The 18,886-nt window shown below is 37.2% G+C and overlaps 3 protein-coding genes across 6 annotated transcripts; 1 reads left to right on the forward strand and 2 right to left on the reverse strand.

Annotated features, from left to right (window-relative positions):
• Positions 1-3,408: 3,408 nt before the first annotated feature.
• On the reverse strand, positions 3,409-5,702 carry LOC106111249 (60S ribosomal protein L35a). The gene is made up of 5 exons (XM_013293275.1): positions 5,614-5,702; positions 5,173-5,396; positions 4,733-4,800; positions 4,199-4,361; positions 3,409-3,485 (listed from the first exon to the last, which is right to left on the reverse strand). The coding sequence occupies exons 2-5, from the start codon at positions 5,392-5,394 to the stop codon at positions 3,462-3,464; spliced, it is 477 nt and encodes a 158-aa protein (XP_013148729.1). The 5' UTR covers positions 5,395-5,396; positions 5,614-5,702; the 3' UTR covers positions 3,409-3,461.
• A 453-nt stretch (positions 5,703-6,155) lies between these two features.
• Positions 6,156-11,127, forward strand: LOC106111187 (dnaJ homolog subfamily C member 3). Its single transcript, XM_013293201.1, has 11 exons — positions 6,156-6,471; positions 6,552-6,662; positions 7,060-7,154; positions 7,236-7,340; positions 7,682-7,882; positions 8,096-8,221; positions 8,652-8,876; positions 9,499-9,616; positions 10,017-10,149; positions 10,422-10,551; positions 10,747-11,127. The coding sequence occupies exons 1-11, from the start codon at positions 6,393-6,395 to the stop codon at positions 10,897-10,899; spliced, it is 1,476 nt and encodes a 491-aa protein (XP_013148655.1). The 5' UTR covers positions 6,156-6,392; the 3' UTR covers positions 10,900-11,127.
• Positions 11,128-12,089: 962 nt separating this feature from the next.
• On the reverse strand, positions 12,090-18,240 carry LOC106111188. 4 transcript variants are annotated; one of them, XM_013293202.1, is made up of 6 exons: positions 18,145-18,240; positions 15,110-15,281; positions 14,606-14,985; positions 14,274-14,478; positions 14,011-14,193; positions 12,090-13,942 (listed from the first exon to the last, which is right to left on the reverse strand). In XM_013293202.1, exons 2-6 carry the CDS (start codon positions 15,279-15,281, stop codon positions 13,623-13,625), a joined length of 1,260 nt encoding a protein of 419 aa, XP_013148656.1. In that variant the 5' UTR covers positions 18,145-18,240; the 3' UTR covers positions 12,090-13,622. The 4 variants fall into 4 exon arrangements, with proteins under 4 accessions (XP_013148656.1, XP_013148658.1, XP_013148659.1 ...); XM_013293204.1 differs by lacking the exon at positions 18,145-18,240 and adding an exon at positions 15,848-15,918; XM_013293205.1 differs by lacking the exon at positions 18,145-18,240 and adding an exon at positions 15,841-15,862.
• Positions 18,241-18,886: the final 646 nt, after the last annotated feature.

Here is an 18,886-nt window from a genome sequence, read left to right on the forward strand (position 1 = left end):
GAAACAATTGAACAGTTTCCGGCGCCGGGTACAGGGGGCGCCGGGGTGATGTGAAAGGCGTGGCGGTTCACGGCGGCTCTCATGTGAACGCATTAAGCAAATTACACCGTGGCGATACTTCCGCAATTTGTGTGACTATCTTCCTTTATTTTGCGTATGCATCAATAATGTGTCTTATGAAGACTAATCGAATGAAAAAGCGTTTTACTGGACACACTTGGGTTTACCCAATAAAAGAGATGAAATAAATTTACGCAAAAATTTGATTCTATTTTTAAATTGTGACGCAATTTACTAATCAACGCTCACTGTGCCCATAACCTGCCGCAACAATCTTATAAATAAACTCTTTGATATCAGCACGCGCAAATACAACGCAAGAATAATTCAGTGCGCTCTGTTCAGTATCTCTGCCGTCAGTTCGACAATCTTACAAACAAAGTGCAACTAAAACGGCACATTAAAATATTGTCCTAAAACACTTTACGATAATTTGATTTCTTATCACAATACGCTACACTTATGATATCAAATAACAAATGTAACGACATAAGTTTCATCGGTCCGTCGACCCGGGGACATCGTCCTCAACAGTCGTTAACCTGATATTTTAATCTTTGCTTTTTCATGTATCTTATTCCATACAAATTGTAAGCTCGCGAAAGGGACATAGACATTTTAATGAATTCTTTGAGAATTAACTTTAGTCAAAGTTATTCATATTATTATTTTGTATAAGTTTAATGATTTAACAATGAGATTAAAGTTGCAGCCTAGATTGTTATCTATATTAAATGAACAATCGCACAAACAATATATACACGTGATACAACAAATAAATTTCTTTCATACCTTAACAATTTTGGTAAGAAACTATTCTAAATGCAATTACTTTAATGTACATCGTTTTTCTTGCAAATTACTGTCAGCTCGACCATTTACTTCTAAATAAATCGACTCTCATATTTACAGAATGCACACGGACCAACACGTGACTGTGGATTAAGACATTTATAAGAACCATATATACATACAAGTTACGTTACGAATATTAATGATATCCGACAATTGTGGCATGCTGTGCGCTTGCTGCAATAGATTTAACATACTAAAACTTTATATTGAAACAAAAACAAGCAGTGAGAAAGAGATGGGTATAAAAAGGATACTTCCCTCTTTTCTTTCGTCTCCGCCACCGTTCCCTTCCTATTCTTTCATTATAAGAAAAACGGTTTAAAACTAGGGCTCCAGCACACACATTCTTTAGACAATACGCGGAATTGCTTCCACTTCATGTATGTCTTCTGTACGAAGCCGATCCATTCGTGTGAAGATAAAGCGCTTCTGTCACTGGTTGTAAGATAAAGTTAGGAGCATGTCGCGCAACTCTGTGATTCAGAGTAAACAGCGAGATAATCAGAGATCACTATCTCCTTTGCGGAAGTAATTCCCTTTTATACAGGAGCAAACAGAAGACAGACCTACGTTAAAGCCTGCACACGTATTGTATTGTTTAAGGTGATCCCTATGCAAATTAAATCTTTAATGCCTTATGTCTGATTCATTGTTTGTGTATTATAGTTTTGTAACACATTCGACACGTCACTCGCCACAGATGGATGAAAGTAGTAGATAAATATACGTGAGTTTAGATGTTATTTAAATTAACCTTTTTTGATTGTTTAATTTGTACCTTTTTAATTTCATATTCATTGCAGTGCGTCAGTGCGGTAGCGCGCATGACGCCGCGCGTGCGCATGTCACGTCGCATGCATCGTGTACTGCCTATTTTTCATAATTCCATAATATATTTTAGTTTCATTGTATGTTAATTTGCTTATATAGCAAAAAATCTAAAATCGTGTTAATAGAATAGATAAATTACTTTTAAAGTTTAATTCTCTCTCGTTTCTATTTACATGTTTAAAAATTAAATGAAAATTCAACAAATAGAGCGGGTGCAAGTCTTTGACTAGACTATCGCACAACTGTTGTGCTGTTGTCAGTTGTTATTTCGCAACCAATTTAAGTTTTTAGTTAAACAACTAAAAATCGAATAGTGTTCGCACCTCATAAGCTCATAGGAATCACAGCGAGAGTAAACAGTTGTGCGATAGTTTAGTCAACGGTGTGCGCGCGACCTTATAGTGACATACCATACAATGTCCAGTAGTTATAAATTAACCATACAGAAAAGCGGAAATGTTGACGGAAGGAAGTCTCTGTGCACGTAATTACCAACTAATTATGATAATCAGGCATCTCTATTCATAGCTCACCTTATGTAATCTGTAATCATATTGTCATGTTCCTCTGAGATACCTGATAACCATAATATGCACCTTCGTTACCGTCGATTACATTTCATTCATAATGGCCTATAGTTACCTCACGTTCTAGTAAAATCTACTTTGATAATTTGATGCGTTCATAAATTACTCTCTGCAATGATCATATAAGAATGATAAAGAATCTTTAGCTGCTACAAATCTATAGGCACTAATTTCATTAGGAAACTAGGGGTTTTTGTCTCTGTAAATTAACCAGACATGCCAGGATAGGGTTTGGTAACATGTTACATGTTTTAAAACTGTAAAATTTAATAAAATAATGGTTTTATCAGGAAATTAGATGAAGACCTTTGTATCTTACGCTATTACTTTAATTATGATTGTGGTCGATTGGGTTTTTAAATTATTGCAACGGCAACTAAATACATATCTACAAATGTCATTAATTCATAGCTAAAGTAATGAAAATGTGGGATGAAAATAACCTAGCTAAAGTTAGACACATCACGATAGGAAATACTTTGTGGTTAGCTTGTGTTACTGACATGAGGTACTGGATATACTCGGAACTAGTGTTTCCATAAATACTAATATTTTTCAGACACGTACTTGGGAAGATTAAAACAACTATCAACCGAGTTCCATATTGAACTAATTTATAAAATCACTAGATAAAACTAAATGAAATACTATATAGTCAAAGCAGAGCTAATGTTTTTGTAATGTGACTTAGGACTCTATATTCAGTTTTATATAATTTCGTGGTTTGTCTACAATTAACCCTTATTAACAGGACTGTTTTTATCTACGATTTCAATAAAATTTAATGAGCCATTGTCAATTAATTATGTTCCTTTGACTAGCGAATTATTCCCAACCGTCACTCTGCTCTGTCCCCACATAGGAACAGATAAGAAAATGTTTCATCCGTCCCACCTTTTGCGACGAGGATGATTGGAACTTTTTTATTTCATAACGGTCCTATCTGTCACCTTACTGGTGATAGCGTAAGAGGTGGGATGGATGAAACTGTATTCTCACGTGGGGGACAGAGCGGTGTGACGGTTGGGAATAATCCTGACTAGCTTGTTTTTTAAGGAATAAGTGAAACAAAATGTTGTTTTTTTTGCGTATTTTTATTTTAAGGCTTAATAATAAACGGGTGATCTCTTAGATTCTTGATGGATACAACATCTGAAATAAAAGAAAAATTGCATGTTAAAAAACAGTATGACAATTAGACAATTATTTAATGACAGTTTTAAATCAGTCAATTATTGATCCACAGAAATTAATTCAGGTTTCAAATGTCTTGCCATCATATGGAAATATTTTATATGTAGCATGTTACAATAACAATTAAAATCATGTATAAATAAGAAAAACATGTCAAGTTTACAATGTAAACCCGATACTTTTTTTTACATTATTAGAAACTTTGTTCTTCCAAACTGTGCTCTACATTTGTAACAAATTTCATCAAGATCTATTTAGCCGTTTAGATTCCTTCAAAAACATCCATCCAAACACACAATCTTTTTACATTAATATTACTAGAAACCCGCCCTGGCTTCACCAGGTGGCATTTTACCAATATAAATGCAAAAGCTTAGATGGATGGCTGGATGTTTGTAGCCTGAACAGCTAAATGGATCTATATAAAATTCGGCATACATGTAAATGGTTGTTTGCAAGAACACATAGGCTAAATAGTTTCGATTTATTTTTTTAGTTCCATCCAAAGTTGAGTAGTAAGCTAGTAAGGATGTACAACCGATATCTTTTCTCTCAATTCAGTCATATCCTTATACATTATTAGTAAAATGATATGACAGCTGCATACACGCTGCTAACTAATGTGTCATTTAAACTTTAGCTATATAAGTAAGGTAGGAAGGCGCACTGACCACTCGTATCCTGTGGCCCATGGCGTGTGCGGGCAGGTTGGACTTGAAGCGCGCGCGCACGCCGCCCGCGTTGCCGTGCGGCCGCGTCACCTTGCCCCAGATGGCGCGCAGCTTCGTCTTCTGGCCGCGGGGACCGCCCGCGATCGCTGTGCGCTTCTTAGCCCTACATTTTATTCAATCACTCAGTAAGCCAATAGTATAAATGATCAACATAAATTGGAACTCAAATTAAATAAAACGTCATTGATTCAAACTGATAGATGGACATTGCATTGACTGGAGCTGTCAACAGTGAGAATGTTATACGGCAAGGGGGTACTTTAAAAAGTGGTGATTTTAAAAAAAAATTGTAAACTAGTTGGAATAACACCATTTAGTATGACACCTTACATCAAATGTGCCTGTTTCTGCACTACTGTATGAAGGGTCATCATATTTTCGTGCTTTAAAGTAATTTATCATTACAGCATAGGTACCATAGTAATGTAACAATTACAGGTAATTGTGTTAAACTCAATAAACAGGTAAACTCACCTATATACAAACACACACTTCTTGCCAGCGTAGAAGATGGCATCATCTCTGCTGCGAGAACCTTCCACCTGAAATTGAAAACAACCATATAATGCACATAAACTAACATTGTTTACATAATAAATAGTTTTTTAGATCAGTTGAAAATTTGACCACATTGTTGTTTCAGGTTTCAAATGTCATAGGCATCATGTCAATTAAAAATATATTCATTAAACATATACATGTCGCTTTTGTAGAATCATTATAAAATAAGACCGTAATCAAATATTAATTAAAGTAATTGTCTAAAAGTACAAAAATATTTAGAGCACTATAAACTTGTTCCATTCACTAACTTAACAAACATTGTTAAGCGGAATCACACCATTCAAAAACAGTAAAAAATGTATTTACTAACTGCACATAAAACACAAACTATAGCAATTTCATACACTCACCTTCAAAAGAGCTGTGTTTTCATGTTGATTACGAAGACCACGTTTGTATCCTGTGAAGACAGCTTTAGCGTAAAGTCTGCCATGACGGGGTTTGGAGTTTACTTTACGGATCACCTTGGCGGGCTCTGCTGGTGCCGCAGGAGCAGCCTTGGCGGCCTTCTCCTTAGGAGCCTTTGTTTTAGGCGCTTTCGCCTTAGGCGCTGTCGACGGTGCGTCAGACATTCCTAAAAATCGTAAAGTTAACCTCTAAGTTGGGAATAACTAGGTTATGTTGACATCTGAGGACTATGTTAATCTGAAATAATCGACTTCAAAACGGCCTATCCAACATAATTTTATATTCCACGTGATTTAATTATACAACCACTTTATCTTTAGGCCTTTATTTTTGTTAATAACATAGAAATAATTGTAATAATATCACAAATTTTAAACACTAACCCGACACTTTTTTATTTGTTGAAGTGAAAGAAAGGCGATGTTGCCAGATGTAAGAAACTGCAACTCTACCAAATAACTGTCAAAAAAAATGACGTCTCTAAAAAACTTCCAATTTAATTTTTATAAAACAAGCAACTGTTACAACAATGTAATTGTCCTTTTAATATTAGATATTACATTAACCACTTTAAAAAGTAAATAGCCAAAACTAGCGTTTGAAAACATATTAATCTATTTTATTTCCAAACTCCTATCCAACAATACACATCAAATATCTTTAGCTAATAATTTATTAGCTATATTTCATTCAAGCAATTTTAAGAGACGCCTTAGACGAATAACTTCTTAGATATGATATTTCATTTTAAGTGTCTAATAACCACTTTAGTAGTTTATTTTTGTTTAATTTTTTATCTGTTCTGCAAAATATCACTGGCAATTACTGGAACAGTAAAATAATCAAAATCTGCTTCCTCGTTTCTATAAAAAAAGTTAAAGTTAACGTTTTACACTAGAAAAGAAAACTCAAATAAATATATTTTGTGAATTTTCTCTTCTTGGCTAAAAGACATTTAAAATCGACTTCACCTACTTATAATTTTAAAACGCATCTGTCTTTGAGAATACAAGGATGATCTGATTTGGACCAATCAGAACAGACCACGAAAAGAGACGAAGGAAAGATGGATCGTAGCTCTGTCAAATAATTAGTTTATTAGTTTATATTGGAACTGATTTGCTTTAATTTGTGATATAAGCAGTGCTATAATTAAATTATAATGGACTACTTATTAAATGTAAACTGGAACAAAATCACTCCTTGCCTTGTTTTATTAGTGTTAGAAGTAGTTTTAGATTGTAAGTTTGGTTTTATTTTTACGGACAATATGTTATTTTGAAATGTGTGGGAGGTGTTTTGAAATGTTTTCATGATGAAGTTTCAGAATGTGCTTCGCAAGCTGAAGTGAATAAGCACCTGGAGCTGGGGAGAGATTTCTTGGCTCGTGGTCAGCTCTCGGACGCTCTAACACACTATCATGCGGCTGTCGGTCAGTATGTCACATTACCAATGCACTCCTCAATATCTTGCAATCAATTATTAACCATTTAACAGTTCAAGGTTAAATCTGTATCTATATTTACAAAAACATCGCTCTATGTACCAGTTTATTTATATTCGCGGTCATTTTTTGAAGTATTTCCTTTCAATATTATTATTTTGTACTTCATCAGAGATATATTAGATCTCTTATCTAATGTAACATACATGAAATAATTATTCCATACATAACTATGTTGAATGTAACATTGTATTCCCCATATCTGTAACATTTTTTGTTGTAGTTTTATTATCTTATCAAAACTTTACTGACCGCAAACTGTGAGATATGATGCAATATACATTTTAGTATGATTATATTTAATTTGTATGTGTTTATATTACAGAGGGGGACCCAAACAACTACCTCACATATTTTAAAAGGGGCACAGTTTATTATGCATTGGGTAAAGCTAAATTTGCTCTACAAGACTTTACTAAGGTATGTTTAATTCTTCAAAATTCAAGAAATACATAAGCAACTTAATTTATTTTAGATGGTAATTGGTGTTATATGTTGTAGGTGTTGGAGCTGAAGCCAGACTTCACAGCGGCTCGCCTGCACAGAGCTAATGTATATGTTAAGTTAGCAAAGTATTATGATGCTAAGGAAGATTATTTACAAGTTGTAAGTATGGAGATTTATTTTTTGAAAATACTAGCACTCTCCCACAGCTATGCCTGCATGAAATTAAAAAACAAAGTAAGTAACCTATGTATTCTTCCAGACTATCCTCTACATCTACAAATTTCATCAAGATATGTACAGCAGTTTTGGATGTACTTTCTAACAAACATTCATGCATCTATACTATATTTTATATTAGTAATTTAAACATTTCACACCTAAAAGTAACATTTTCATTTGTAGAATATTGTAATTTAGAGGAAATTTTAAATAATTATACAGTACATATACAAAAGTTGATTAAATTTGATGTATGGGTAATGAGTACAATGTACCACCAGACATATAGTGAGCCGTACAACGAGGATGCGGTGAGTCAGTACCACGCCATGGACGGGCTGGCGGAGGAGCTGCGGCTGGCGGAGGCCTACTACCGCGGCGGAGACCAGCGCGCGGCCGCCGACCTCGCCACCAGCCTGCTGGAGACTTCGCCCTGGGCCGCGCAGCTCAGGCAGCTGCGCGCTGAGTGCTACATTGCAATGGTGAGAATACTGTTTCCAATTGTTAATAGATTAATTGGTATGGTATAGTAACATTTTTAAGGTTGAAAAGTTTTGTTGGAAGAGGAAAGGGGAAGATTTTAACCAATTCCTATAAATAATAATTTAAGTAGAGATAAGTGATGACTTATTCTTGTTCTATGTTCTGTTACAGTTGCTGTATCATTTATTTATTTAATGTGTGTGTGTGTGCAGAACGACCTGTTCTCAGCGGTGTCAGACATCCGGTCAGTGAACCGTCTGCAGCAGGACAGCACGGACGGCTACTACCGCCTCGCCACGCTGCTCTACCAGCTCGGACACGTCAGCGATGCACTCAAGGTGACACTTTCTTCATACTCTTAAATCACAAGTCTTCTTAATTCTGGATGTTGGAAATTAATTTTTAGGTAACAAGCTGATCCCGTGCAGCTTCATTCGCATAAAATTATAAAAAACTTTATTTCATTGTTTAGATTTCCGAAATTATCAATTGAAAATGTCAAAATTCAAATGAAAAAATGACAACTTTAACATTGGATAACAATCGTTACCATGGCAACCTTACTTTCTTAATGTCAGCTTGTAGTTTATGGTACCTTTCCCACTTGAAGGTTTTCCAAATTATTTTCCCCTTAAATTTAATAGCATGGAAATATAGTGTGAAGCGTCTTATAAGTGTAAAGCTTTTTATTAAAGATAGTGTTATTCAAAAACATGTATGTTTACTTTTAATTATTTTAGTATAGTTAATATAAATGTACAATTGCAGGAGATCAGGGAGTGCCTGAAGCTGGACCCGGAGCACAAGAAGTGCTTCCCGTTCTACAAGAAGGTGCGGCAGGTGGACAAGCTGGTGTCGACGTGCGAGCAAGCCAGCGAGGCGCGCCAGTACGCGCGCTGCGTCGACAGCGCCAGCAAGCTGCTCAAGATAGAGGACGAGGTGACGCTCGTCGTGTTCGAGGCCAACCGCTGGCTCTGCTCCTGCCACGCCAAGGTATGTCCACTTGTTCGCTGCGGCAACTCATTACTTTTATAGTGAGTTTAGCAGGCTGTTCTCCGTTCTCTGTTCTCCGACCTCATAGTGTGTTCCACGCTCACAATGGATTCCATGATCATAATGTGCTCCACGCTCATAATGTTGTTTGCTCCCTCATTGTGCACCACATTCACATTTTTACTCACTTGCATGTTTCACTGTTGCAGAGAGTTTCACAGTCACAGTGTTTCTTACTTTCACGTTGTGTTCGCCTTCAAAGTGTGTCCAGATGCGTAGCCTACCCTTATCTGACAGAGGAGACGCACATAAAGAGTACATTTCCCATTCCTATGCACCTCTACTACCGTCAAATCCGCTTTCCCTTCCCATCCTCACCTTATAAGATAAGGGTGGTAAAGAGAAAGGGACCTTAATTAGGCCTCCGGCACCTCATCAGACGAAGCACGGAATTGCTTCCATTTCACGGCTGTTTTCTGTGTGATTGTGATATTACTGGGCGCGTGCCGGCCCTGCAGTGCTAAAATGTTAAAGCGGGCACTACCACTGTTTATATAAATAAAGGATTATTAAATATATTGGTAGTGAAGCAGACAGTGAAGTGGTGTGTGTGTGTGTGCAGGAGGAGCAGCACGCGGCGGCGGTGGCGGCGTGCGGCGCGGCGCTGGCGCTGCAGCGCGACGCGCGCGTGCTGTGCGACCGCGGGGACGCGCTGCTCGGCCTCGAGATGTACGACGACGGTCAGTGTCTCACACCTCACACCTCACACCTCACACTGACATATGACGTCATTGATCATTACGTTTTTGACATATTGCTCTATTTTTTTTTTTACTAAAATAATCTAAAAATGTACACTTTTAGTTATTCAATGAATGTATTCACTAGCCATAAAACCGTTAACCCCTATTTTGATGGAGTTTTTGTAACAAACAACCTTTTTTTAGTAGTAATATTTTTACATATGAATTATTATTTAAATTAGTTAATTATCACACTGAACATTATCGAGTTAAGGGTTAATAAGTGTCTATAAAAAAGGCATTTTAATGATAATTGCCCATTCTAAAATTATACTTAGTTCCACCTTCGCTATTCTAAGAAGAGCATTATTTACAATAGTAAATTTGTGTATGACAGCGATCCAGTCGTACAAGCAAGCGCTGGAGCTGGAGGAGGGGCTGCAGCGCGCCAAGGACGGCCTCAGCAGGGCGCAGAAACTGCAGAAACAGGCTGAACAGAGAGACTACTACAAGATACTCGGCGTTAAAAGGTTCCTTCATTTATATTAGCTTCAACTCAAAATTATATGTCAATTTCGTTACTCGTCATTAGATGTCGCTGTGATCATTCTGGAAACAGCTCGATTTTTCCACTTATTTGAATTGCGCTCATGAATAAATAACGCTGTCACTATATTATAGTGCAAGACGAGATTTTTTAGTTAAACTATACTACTAAGAATGTATTTTTTCATGTAAAAAATTTCTCGTAACTTTAAATAAGTGATAACAAGAGTGTGTGTGTGTGTGTGTGTGTGCGCAGGTCTGCCAGCAAGCAGGAGATCATCAAGGCGTACCGCAAGGCGGCGCAGAAGTGGCACCCCGACAACTACCACGGTGACGACAAGAAGCTCGCGGAAAAGAAGTTCATCGACGTCGCCGCCGCCAAGGAGGTACACATACTGTCTCTCTCTCTCCCTCTCCCTCCCTGTACAGTAGAGGAGGGTTATTTTACTACTCTCTTCTATTTTGAAATATAAACATTTTTACTATCGACTTTGTCAGTATGGCAGTAAAAAAATCGGCCATAACATTCTCGCATATATTTCTGAAAGTATGATATAAATGTAGAGAATGTCCGTGTGCAGGTGCTGACGGACCCCGAGAAGCGCGCGCAGTTCGACGCGGGCACGGACCCGCTGGACCCCGAGGCGCAGCGCCAGCACGGCTTCCAGCACGCCAGCCCCTTCCACCACTTCCAGCACGGCAGCCCCTTCCAGTTCAAGTTCCACTTCAACTGAACACACCATCTCTTTGCTAATGAGTTCCTCAAAGTTACATATACACTGAGAGAGTCTGAGTTACAACCATTTTAAAATCAATCACAAATGAGATCTTTTCGAGTTCAAGTTCCATTTCAAATGAGTTCTTTCAAAGTTTAAATTCCATTTCAAATGAGTTCTTTCAAAATTTAAATTCCGTTTCAAATTAGTTCTTTCAATGTTTAAATTACATTTCAAATGAGTTCTTTCAAAATTTAAATTCCGTTTCAAATTAGTTCTTTCAATGTTTAAATTACATTTCAAATGAGTTCTTTCAAAGTTTAAATTACATTTCAAATGAATTCTTTCAAAATTTAAATTCCAGTTCAAATGAGTTCTTTCAATGTTTAAATTCCATTTCAAATGAGTTCTTTGAAAAATTAAATTCCATTTCAAATGAGTTCTTTCAGAGTTCAAAATGATTAATATTCGACATATCTGTATCATTTGTTAATGTAATAGTTTGTTTTAAAATATTTAATATAATATGATTAGACGTTCAGGTAGCAGCGAGCCGCGTGCCTTTCATAAAATACGCATATTGTATATAAATAGGAATTATTACTCGTACAATTTGTTTAATATAATTTAGAAATGTACCATCGCGACTGTTGTATTTGTAATATATATAGGAAGACGATTTTAACTCTGAGTATAGTACATATGTACCGGATTGGTTGTTGAAGCAATAAACTACTAAATTACTATAGAATATTAATTAAACACGTGAAAATGTACTGAAGTAATATTTAAACTTACTTATAAGTTTTTTGTATCTTTGAAATTGGTTTGAAAAATTAAAAATAACATTTGTACAAACTACATTTTTGTTGTTTGTTAAGGAATTACATATGTTATGTAAATAGAATATAGCCTTATGTTCACATTTACTCGGAAATACACGAAACTCGCTCTTTAACTTTTGTTCGCAGAAATATTAATTTTGTATACTTTGATAAATTATATTTTAGTCAGTGATCATATTTCAAATGATTTTGTGTACAAGATATGGCATTTCATAGTTTTTTTGATATTTTTCTGACATTAAAATATGAATTATTGTTTGAGGAAATTTCAAATCATTTTGCCATATTGTTTGTTTTGTTTGTGTGATTAATTAAATTTGTTTGATTTGGCTTCAACAAATGCTAACGAAGACTAAAATGATATACAGTTGCAAATTATTTATTTATTATAAAAATCCATAGATCAGTGTTGCCTAGTCTCAGCGCACAACGCGCTACACTCAGCTGGAAATATCTATACATATAAAAAGTTGACACTTGTAAAATCCCTCGGTTTCAAAAATATGTATACACTTGTCCATATGTGTTCACTTGTCCAAATGTATACACTTGTCCATATGTATACACTTGTCCATATGTATATACTTGTCCATATGTATACACTTGTCCATATGTGTACACTTGTCCAAATGTATACACTTGTCCTTATGTATACACTTGTCCATATGTATACACTTGTCCAAATGTATACACTTGTCCATATGTATACACTTGTCCATATGTATACACTTGTCCATATGTATACACTTGTCCATATGTATACACTTGTCCTTATGTATGTTGTCGGAAGTGGACACACGTATATTTTTGAAATCGAATGTATACAATTTTTTGTATCTTAAATGTATACATTTTATGCAGCTGACTGTTTGTACATTTGTATATTTGCGAATAGAATGCGGCCGATGTGGTTTTTACATCCGTCTCAAATTTAACTTAAAATGAAAAAATCGCCTCGACCTCGTTCTTAAAGGGTTCATTACTTAAGTTATATAAGATGGAACTCTAACAAATAAATCTAAAAATACTAGGTATTTAAGTTGGCACTTGTAAAAGAAGAGATTTCTTTTACCCCACGTGCCAACTCAAAGCCGTTAAAATTTGTAGAGGTCTATCTGTGTGCCGCGGCAAGTGCTCGCATGTTACATCCCAATGCAACACTTAGTAAAATCAAATTACGATTTATCGTATTTTAGTTGTACAAAATTTCGAATTCAAATAGAAAGCGAGTCCTCGTCCGCGCGCCGCGCGCCCCTCGCACACAACTATAAATATATTTATTTCGAATAAGTTATTTTGTTGTGATTCTTATCTAACTTTGTAAATATTATAGAATTATAAGCTATTACAAAACACTGGTTTCATTTTATTTTCAAATTTCAGTCTTTATTAGTGTACACGTTTTACAACTACTTCCTGACGAATTTAATCGTCACTATAATTTTAAATAATTTACACACTCAATATAAACTTAACATCCTATGAATTCTAAACTCTTCTAAGTGCGGGCGCACCTCTTTGACTAAACAATCGCACGTTGGTTGTGCGATTGTCGATTGTTTCGCAGCTAACTCAAATGTTTATTGCACAAGTAAAAATGTAATAGAGTGCGCACCTCCATATAAATTCATAGGAATCAAAGCAAGAGTAAACAGTTGTACGATAGTTTAGTCAAAGCAGTGCGCACCTTCTAATTCTGAAGAATCCGTCAGATTAGATCCGAAGAACTTTACTGCGGTGGTAGTGGAATAGCTGCTGAAGTATTTGATCATAAAAGGTATAAATCAGATTTCTATTAATTTAAATACACATGAAGCAGGCGGATTTCAGTTTATTTCTCCACGTCTGTGAAAAGTTTACAAATTTACTATAAATATGACACAGACGCTTTTTGACTTAATTGTTATTCCAGTAGATTTTTATATCCTTTTTATCGTTCATTGACTTGAGCACTCGCGCGGCGCGCTGGATGTCGTTGCTGAGCTTCTCCTTGTCCTCCTCCTTCTGGCAGACGTAGCGCTGCCGCAGCGCGCAGTCGCGGCCGCGGTACAGGTAGGTGCCGCCCGCGGGGTCGTGCGCCAGTGCCAGGCACCGCCCCTCGCCCGCGATGCTGGTGCCGTTGGTGCCGCCGGTGCTGTTGCCCTCCACCGGCCGCGCCGAGTGTGACCAGATCCACAGCAGCCCCGGGTTCCTGCTGCCAGTCCATAAATCGTCACCTAAAATATTGCCAAATATTATTTATGAACTCAAAAATATTTTTCACTTAAGGATCTCCAGTTTTTACCTCTGAGATGTTTGTCTGCGAGCACGGCGGCGAGCAGCTGGCGCTTGGTGACAGGGTCGGGGAGCTCGAGTAGCGCGCCGCGCAGTTTGCGGCACGCCAGGTTGGCACCCTTCCAGTCCAGCGCCTGCGCAGACCAGTGATAGCAGGCGCCGCCCACACGCGTGAAGTTAGCCGCGCATGGCTCTGTAATAGGAACACGGCACTGTAACACATGCTACACTGTAGAAATGTGATTTGTGTAGGGCGAAGAGTAAAAGACGTACCTGGCTTGGCATCGACTCCGGCGACCAAATAGTGCACATTCTCCTCCATTCTGCGCAGACGCTTCTCCATGAGGTCGACGCGATAGACCAGCTTCTCGATGGCTCCCAGCAGGTAGAGGTCGGTCTCGGAGACCTGCTTGCGCGGCGGCGCGTCCACACGGTCCGCCGCCGGCCGCTGCGGACGGTAGTTCTGCGGCGGCACCGCCTGCACACATTACACGAATATTGATCAAGATTGGGTAATCAGGATTACACTTTTGATTTAAAATGTGTTAATTATTCATTCTTCTGCAGTAGCCAAGTTATCAATTCATTTAACTTCTTGTACTTACGTAGCTGGGCCTGAAGCTGTCGTATGGATTCGGCCGGTTGACGATCTTTCCACCCGCCGCGTTGGGTTCCCATTCGTTGTAATCGGGGGGCGGTCTCAGCGGGCCGGGGGGTGGCGGGGGCATGCCTCCTCCCGGCGCACGAGGCGGGTAGGTGTCGGGGGGCAAGTCGTCGTAAACACTGTGAAGACCGTGTGGTCTCGGTGGGCCCGGGGGCGGGCCCCCGTGGGGTCCTGGTGAACCTGGCGGTCCGTGATGTCCCGGAGGCTTGTGTTCATCGGGCGGGCCGTGCGGCGGGGGAGGCGGCGGTGGGGGCATCAGGGGTCCGTCGATACGCTCAGATACATAGTAGCCTTTTGTCGGTGGTAGCGCCATGATGCGACCTAAAGATATTTGATTTATACATTTTATTGCTAAGTAAATTACAACGACGAATGTTCAGAAGCTAACAGAATAATGATTACAACTTTTGTTTTTATGTAATGGTACAAGTGTCAATGTCATTACCATGCCTGTCGTTGTAGGGGGGCGCGGTGAGGGTCCACTCCTCGAGCAGCGCGGACCAGGGCCCCGGCGTCCCCGCGTCCAACTCGCATGTGTCCAACGTCGAGTTGTCCGCGCGCACGCAGGCCGCGCACGCCAGCGCCAGCCACAGGCACGCAGCTACTGATACCGCCATCTGTATGGACAAAATCGAACGTTCTGGTTTAGAACGCACTCTTACCATCACTAAGAAGTTTAACTCATTTTTAATGTTAATATATCTAACGCATCGCTTTCGCGTGAATCGCAAACACCTTAAGGCTTGGTTCCACTAACTTTCGATGCTTTCACACCGCACGCTTTTACCTTTGCATATTGGATCTAGGCCAAAGCACTTACTGTATGTACACAGTAAATGCGGATAACATTGATCACAAGTAATAATGCGGTAACAAAATATTGAAGCGTGACCGTGAACGTAACGCCGGCTCAGTTCCGACCGATGCCGATGAGGTAACAACCACGACAGCGATAGCAACACTAGACACATAACGATTCATTACTCAACAATCAAACGACGCTAAACATGTTAAAGAGTCAAACATTAAAGTTTTATATCTAAACAACAATATGATACGAATTTAGGCAAATCTTGAAGTGATGCTAGAGAGCAAATTTAATATTGTGCAGTCATCAGAAATAGCTAATAATTAGCTGTAGTTGAATTTACATAGACGACACAATAATCTAAGAACCTATTACATTTCTATCATAAAACTCCCATTTATTTTATTGTGGCACTGTGATGTAGACATTGTACTCGTAGATTTGTTGATGAAGACAGTAATGACATATCCTTCTTTAATGACTAATATCTGCACGCCAGTTTTGTTTACAACACGTCCGTGCATCAACAGAGGTGGCATTGCGACGTGTGACGCGCTCCTTACGTAAGGAGAAAGCGCGCGGCACACTTTGCTATATCCGTTTAATAATTGCAGAAGTTTGAGGATTTTCCTACAAGATATTACTCACATTGTACATAACAAGAATATAACTAAAGGGTTTCGTATGATTTGCAATCTATCAATAAGCTGTTGAAAAGTTGAAAAGGCGACGAAAATAGCCCGCATAAAATGGTAATTTTAAACAAATGAATGAGAGCAGTTACATATTGGACTAATTCACGTTTTTCAATGTGGAACTAGATATAAGTTTATACAAAAACAATATTTGCATTGTTTAGGCTATATTTACCATTGTTAAGATCATTATTTCAGCTTTATCAGATTACGATTATTATAACCGTGTTATAATTTATATTGAAACGTAGAAAATGTTTGAACAAAAGATATAATCTATATCTCTAAATTGGTTTAAGATAAACCACTTAGAAGTATTGTTTTTGCTTGTAGATAACTTATCCGAATATGTACCAATAATAAGTAACATATACGAGTATGTTACTTTCATATTGTTTTTAGTTCTGCAGACAGATATCAATGTTATCAGCCAAATTAAAAAGGACAATAAATCTACAATCTGCCTGGCTGTAGGTTAGGCATTTGCTACGAGTATATTTCAAACTTCTTTGTTCTGAACACATTTATTGCTGTAAGTTTTAACTATAGAAAATGAATAGGTTTTTTTTTAAATTCAGGAATCGTATAAGCTTAACTGTAATCATATTAAAATAATACTTTGACTCTGGTATAAATATTTCTGCGTTATGCTTGGGGTTGTATAAAACTGGTAGCTATAAGAAGTATTTATGTTAGTTGTAAAAACATTATAGATAACTTGCATAAGTACCTACGTCAAAAGATGTCTTCGACATTACAGCGATCACACCAAGATTTAGATAAGTCTTAGAATTGACAAGATTTTGTTGTTTGTCGTAAAAATGTTGAAACATCTTGATATCATCTAGGAAGATGTACACACGTCGTGATAAGCGCAAACCCTACAGAACACTCGATATTTATAATATCCAGTTGAATGACTTCCGCGATTGCCATCTCTTTTGGTATCTTTTGCAAATCTATACTGACCTAATATTGACATAAGAAGAAAAAACTCTGTTCAATTTTTCATATACACATAAAATAATACGCATTATCGAAAGAATAAAATTTTAAATCTATGTAAATTGGTAATTTTACTATCTTACTAGTTAATATTATAAATAGGGAATTTGAAATCGATTGATGTTTGTTAGATTTTGTAGCTTGGCTGAACGGGTCTCGATAAAATTTGGCGCAGATGTAGAGTATACTCTGGAATAATATATAAGCTACTTACTTTTTTTTTTAATTACACGCGGACAGAATTACGGATGAAAGCTAGTTTTTCAAAAATATTAAAATAAGTAAAGGCGGGGATTTAATAGTAGGTACTCTTCTTGCAGATTAATTTGACTTCCAACAAACTCTCAATGAATATATTTTGGTCTCGTGAATTGCTGAGATTTCACTATAAGTGCTATCGTCGAAGATTACACAAACACCAAGAAGTACGACTGTACCGATAACGTATTATAATCAGATAAAATGAGAAAGAGAAATAAACTAATGAAAGAATTATTGAAATTTCGCGAATGTCATGATGTATTGTTTATTCACAAAATCTGATTTTGCTCCGATACTAATCTAAATATACCAATTTGTTATTCATGACGTCATGATAATATTGCTTCTAGAACAATTCATAATAATTTTCGGTACCATAATGATTTTCTCTACTCAGTTTTTTAATTTCTTTTCAATTCAAAACTGTCTTATAGAGGGAACACAGATTTATATGAGACGTGACTTAAGTCTTTGAGTACGATTAGAGAGTCTTGAGATATATTAAAAAAGTTATTTAAATCAATTCTATACACTTTAAAATACCTGTAATGATAATTTAGAAACTAAGGGCACGTTCATACGATTTAAAAGATCCAATAGCAATAACAAAAATCGTCGAAAAAATCGTAATTTATTTTGAATACGTTTGAATCGATGAAGAATGTACACTAATTAATACAGAAATATAATAAGAAAGTCACAAACACTCACTTGTAATAAATTCCTAGAGACTAAGAGCGCGTAAACTTCGTAAATCACTTTTTCCGTGAGAAAACGCAGCACAAGCGTCTCTCACGACGACTGGCGACTGACTAACTGATACTGATTACGGCTGAACTGAAAGTCAATCAGTGTTCTGTCGTGCTGACAATCTGCTACGAGGAGAATGTTTTATCTCAAGTAAATATTGTTCAGCATGTCTTGTTTAAGTGCTATAAGGTTTACATTTCACAGCTTTTATTTTAAAGCTGTTAAAATGCTTTAATTTACTTAATTTACTATCTCATTGATTCTTTATTAGATGCTACTGTTTCTCTGCCCTATGAGGCCCTCCCTATACATACTACTCATAGTTTAGTACACTGGTTTCCCAGTCGTCGTGCGGCGTGAGAGTGCATTACGTAAGAACGACTTTCGTGCAAGGTCGGCTCTGAGGAGAGAGCGTTTCTCCGGACTTTTGCATGTAAACAACATTGCCCACGCGCACTCTGCTGACGAGACTTTTTTGTTTATGACAATGATTACGACTTTAACGATAAGGAATTTAGAACATAGAGTTTCATGTTCGTATTCAGTCTGTTCATTATATGTTGTTTTGTTGTTTTGTAGAATAACTATCCTAGACTCTATCTAGAGAACAAATGCAACTAATTAGTTTTATCAACGTTCTTCTTTCTGGCATTAATCTGGATTTACTACCAGATATAATTAAAAGAAATATATAACAATATTC

The sequence above is a fragment of the Papilio polytes genome, unplaced genomic scaffold, assembly GCF_000836215.1.
Source record: "Papilio polytes unplaced genomic scaffold, Ppol_1.0 DF824180.1, whole genome shotgun sequence".
NCBI classification, from domain to species: Eukaryota; Metazoa; Arthropoda; class Insecta; order Lepidoptera; family Papilionidae; genus Papilio; species Papilio polytes.

Bases quoted from the DNA above. Each gene is read 5' to 3' on its own strand.
- LOC106111249 (XM_013293275.1), bottom strand. From the start codon at position 5,394: ATGTCTGACGCACCGTCGACAGCGCCTAAGGCGAAAGCGCCTAAAACA. The intron at 4,362-4,732 runs GTGAGTTTACCT...AATAAAATGTAG, and splicing joins AAGTGTGTGTTTGTATATAG to GGCTAAGAAGCGCACAGCGA. The intron at 3,486-4,198 runs GTCAGTGCGCCT...CTTTTATTTCAG, and splicing joins TGGGCCACAGGATACGAGTG to ATGTTGTATCCATCAAGAAT.
- LOC106111187 (XM_013293201.1), top strand. From the start codon at position 6,393: ATGGACTACTTATTAAATGTAAACTGGAACAAAATCACTCCTTGCCTT. The intron at 7,155-7,235 runs GTATGTTTAATT...TATATGTTGTAG, and splicing joins CTCTACAAGACTTTACTAAG to GTGTTGGAGCTGAAGCCAGA. The intron at 8,222-8,651 runs GTGACACTTTCT...GTACAATTGCAG, and splicing joins ACGTCAGCGATGCACTCAAG to GAGATCAGGGAGTGCCTGAA.
- LOC106111188 (XM_013293202.1), bottom strand. From the start codon at position 15,281: ATGGCGGTATCAGTAGCTGCGTGCCTGTGGCTGGCGCTGGCGTGCGCG. The intron at 14,986-15,109 runs GTAATGACATTG...AAATATCTTTAG, and splicing joins CCCCTACAACGACAGGCATG to GTCGCATCATGGCGCTACCA. The intron at 14,194-14,273 runs GTACGTCTTTTA...TTCCTATTACAG, and splicing joins CGGAGTCGATGCCAAGCCAG to AGCCATGCGCGGCTAACTTC.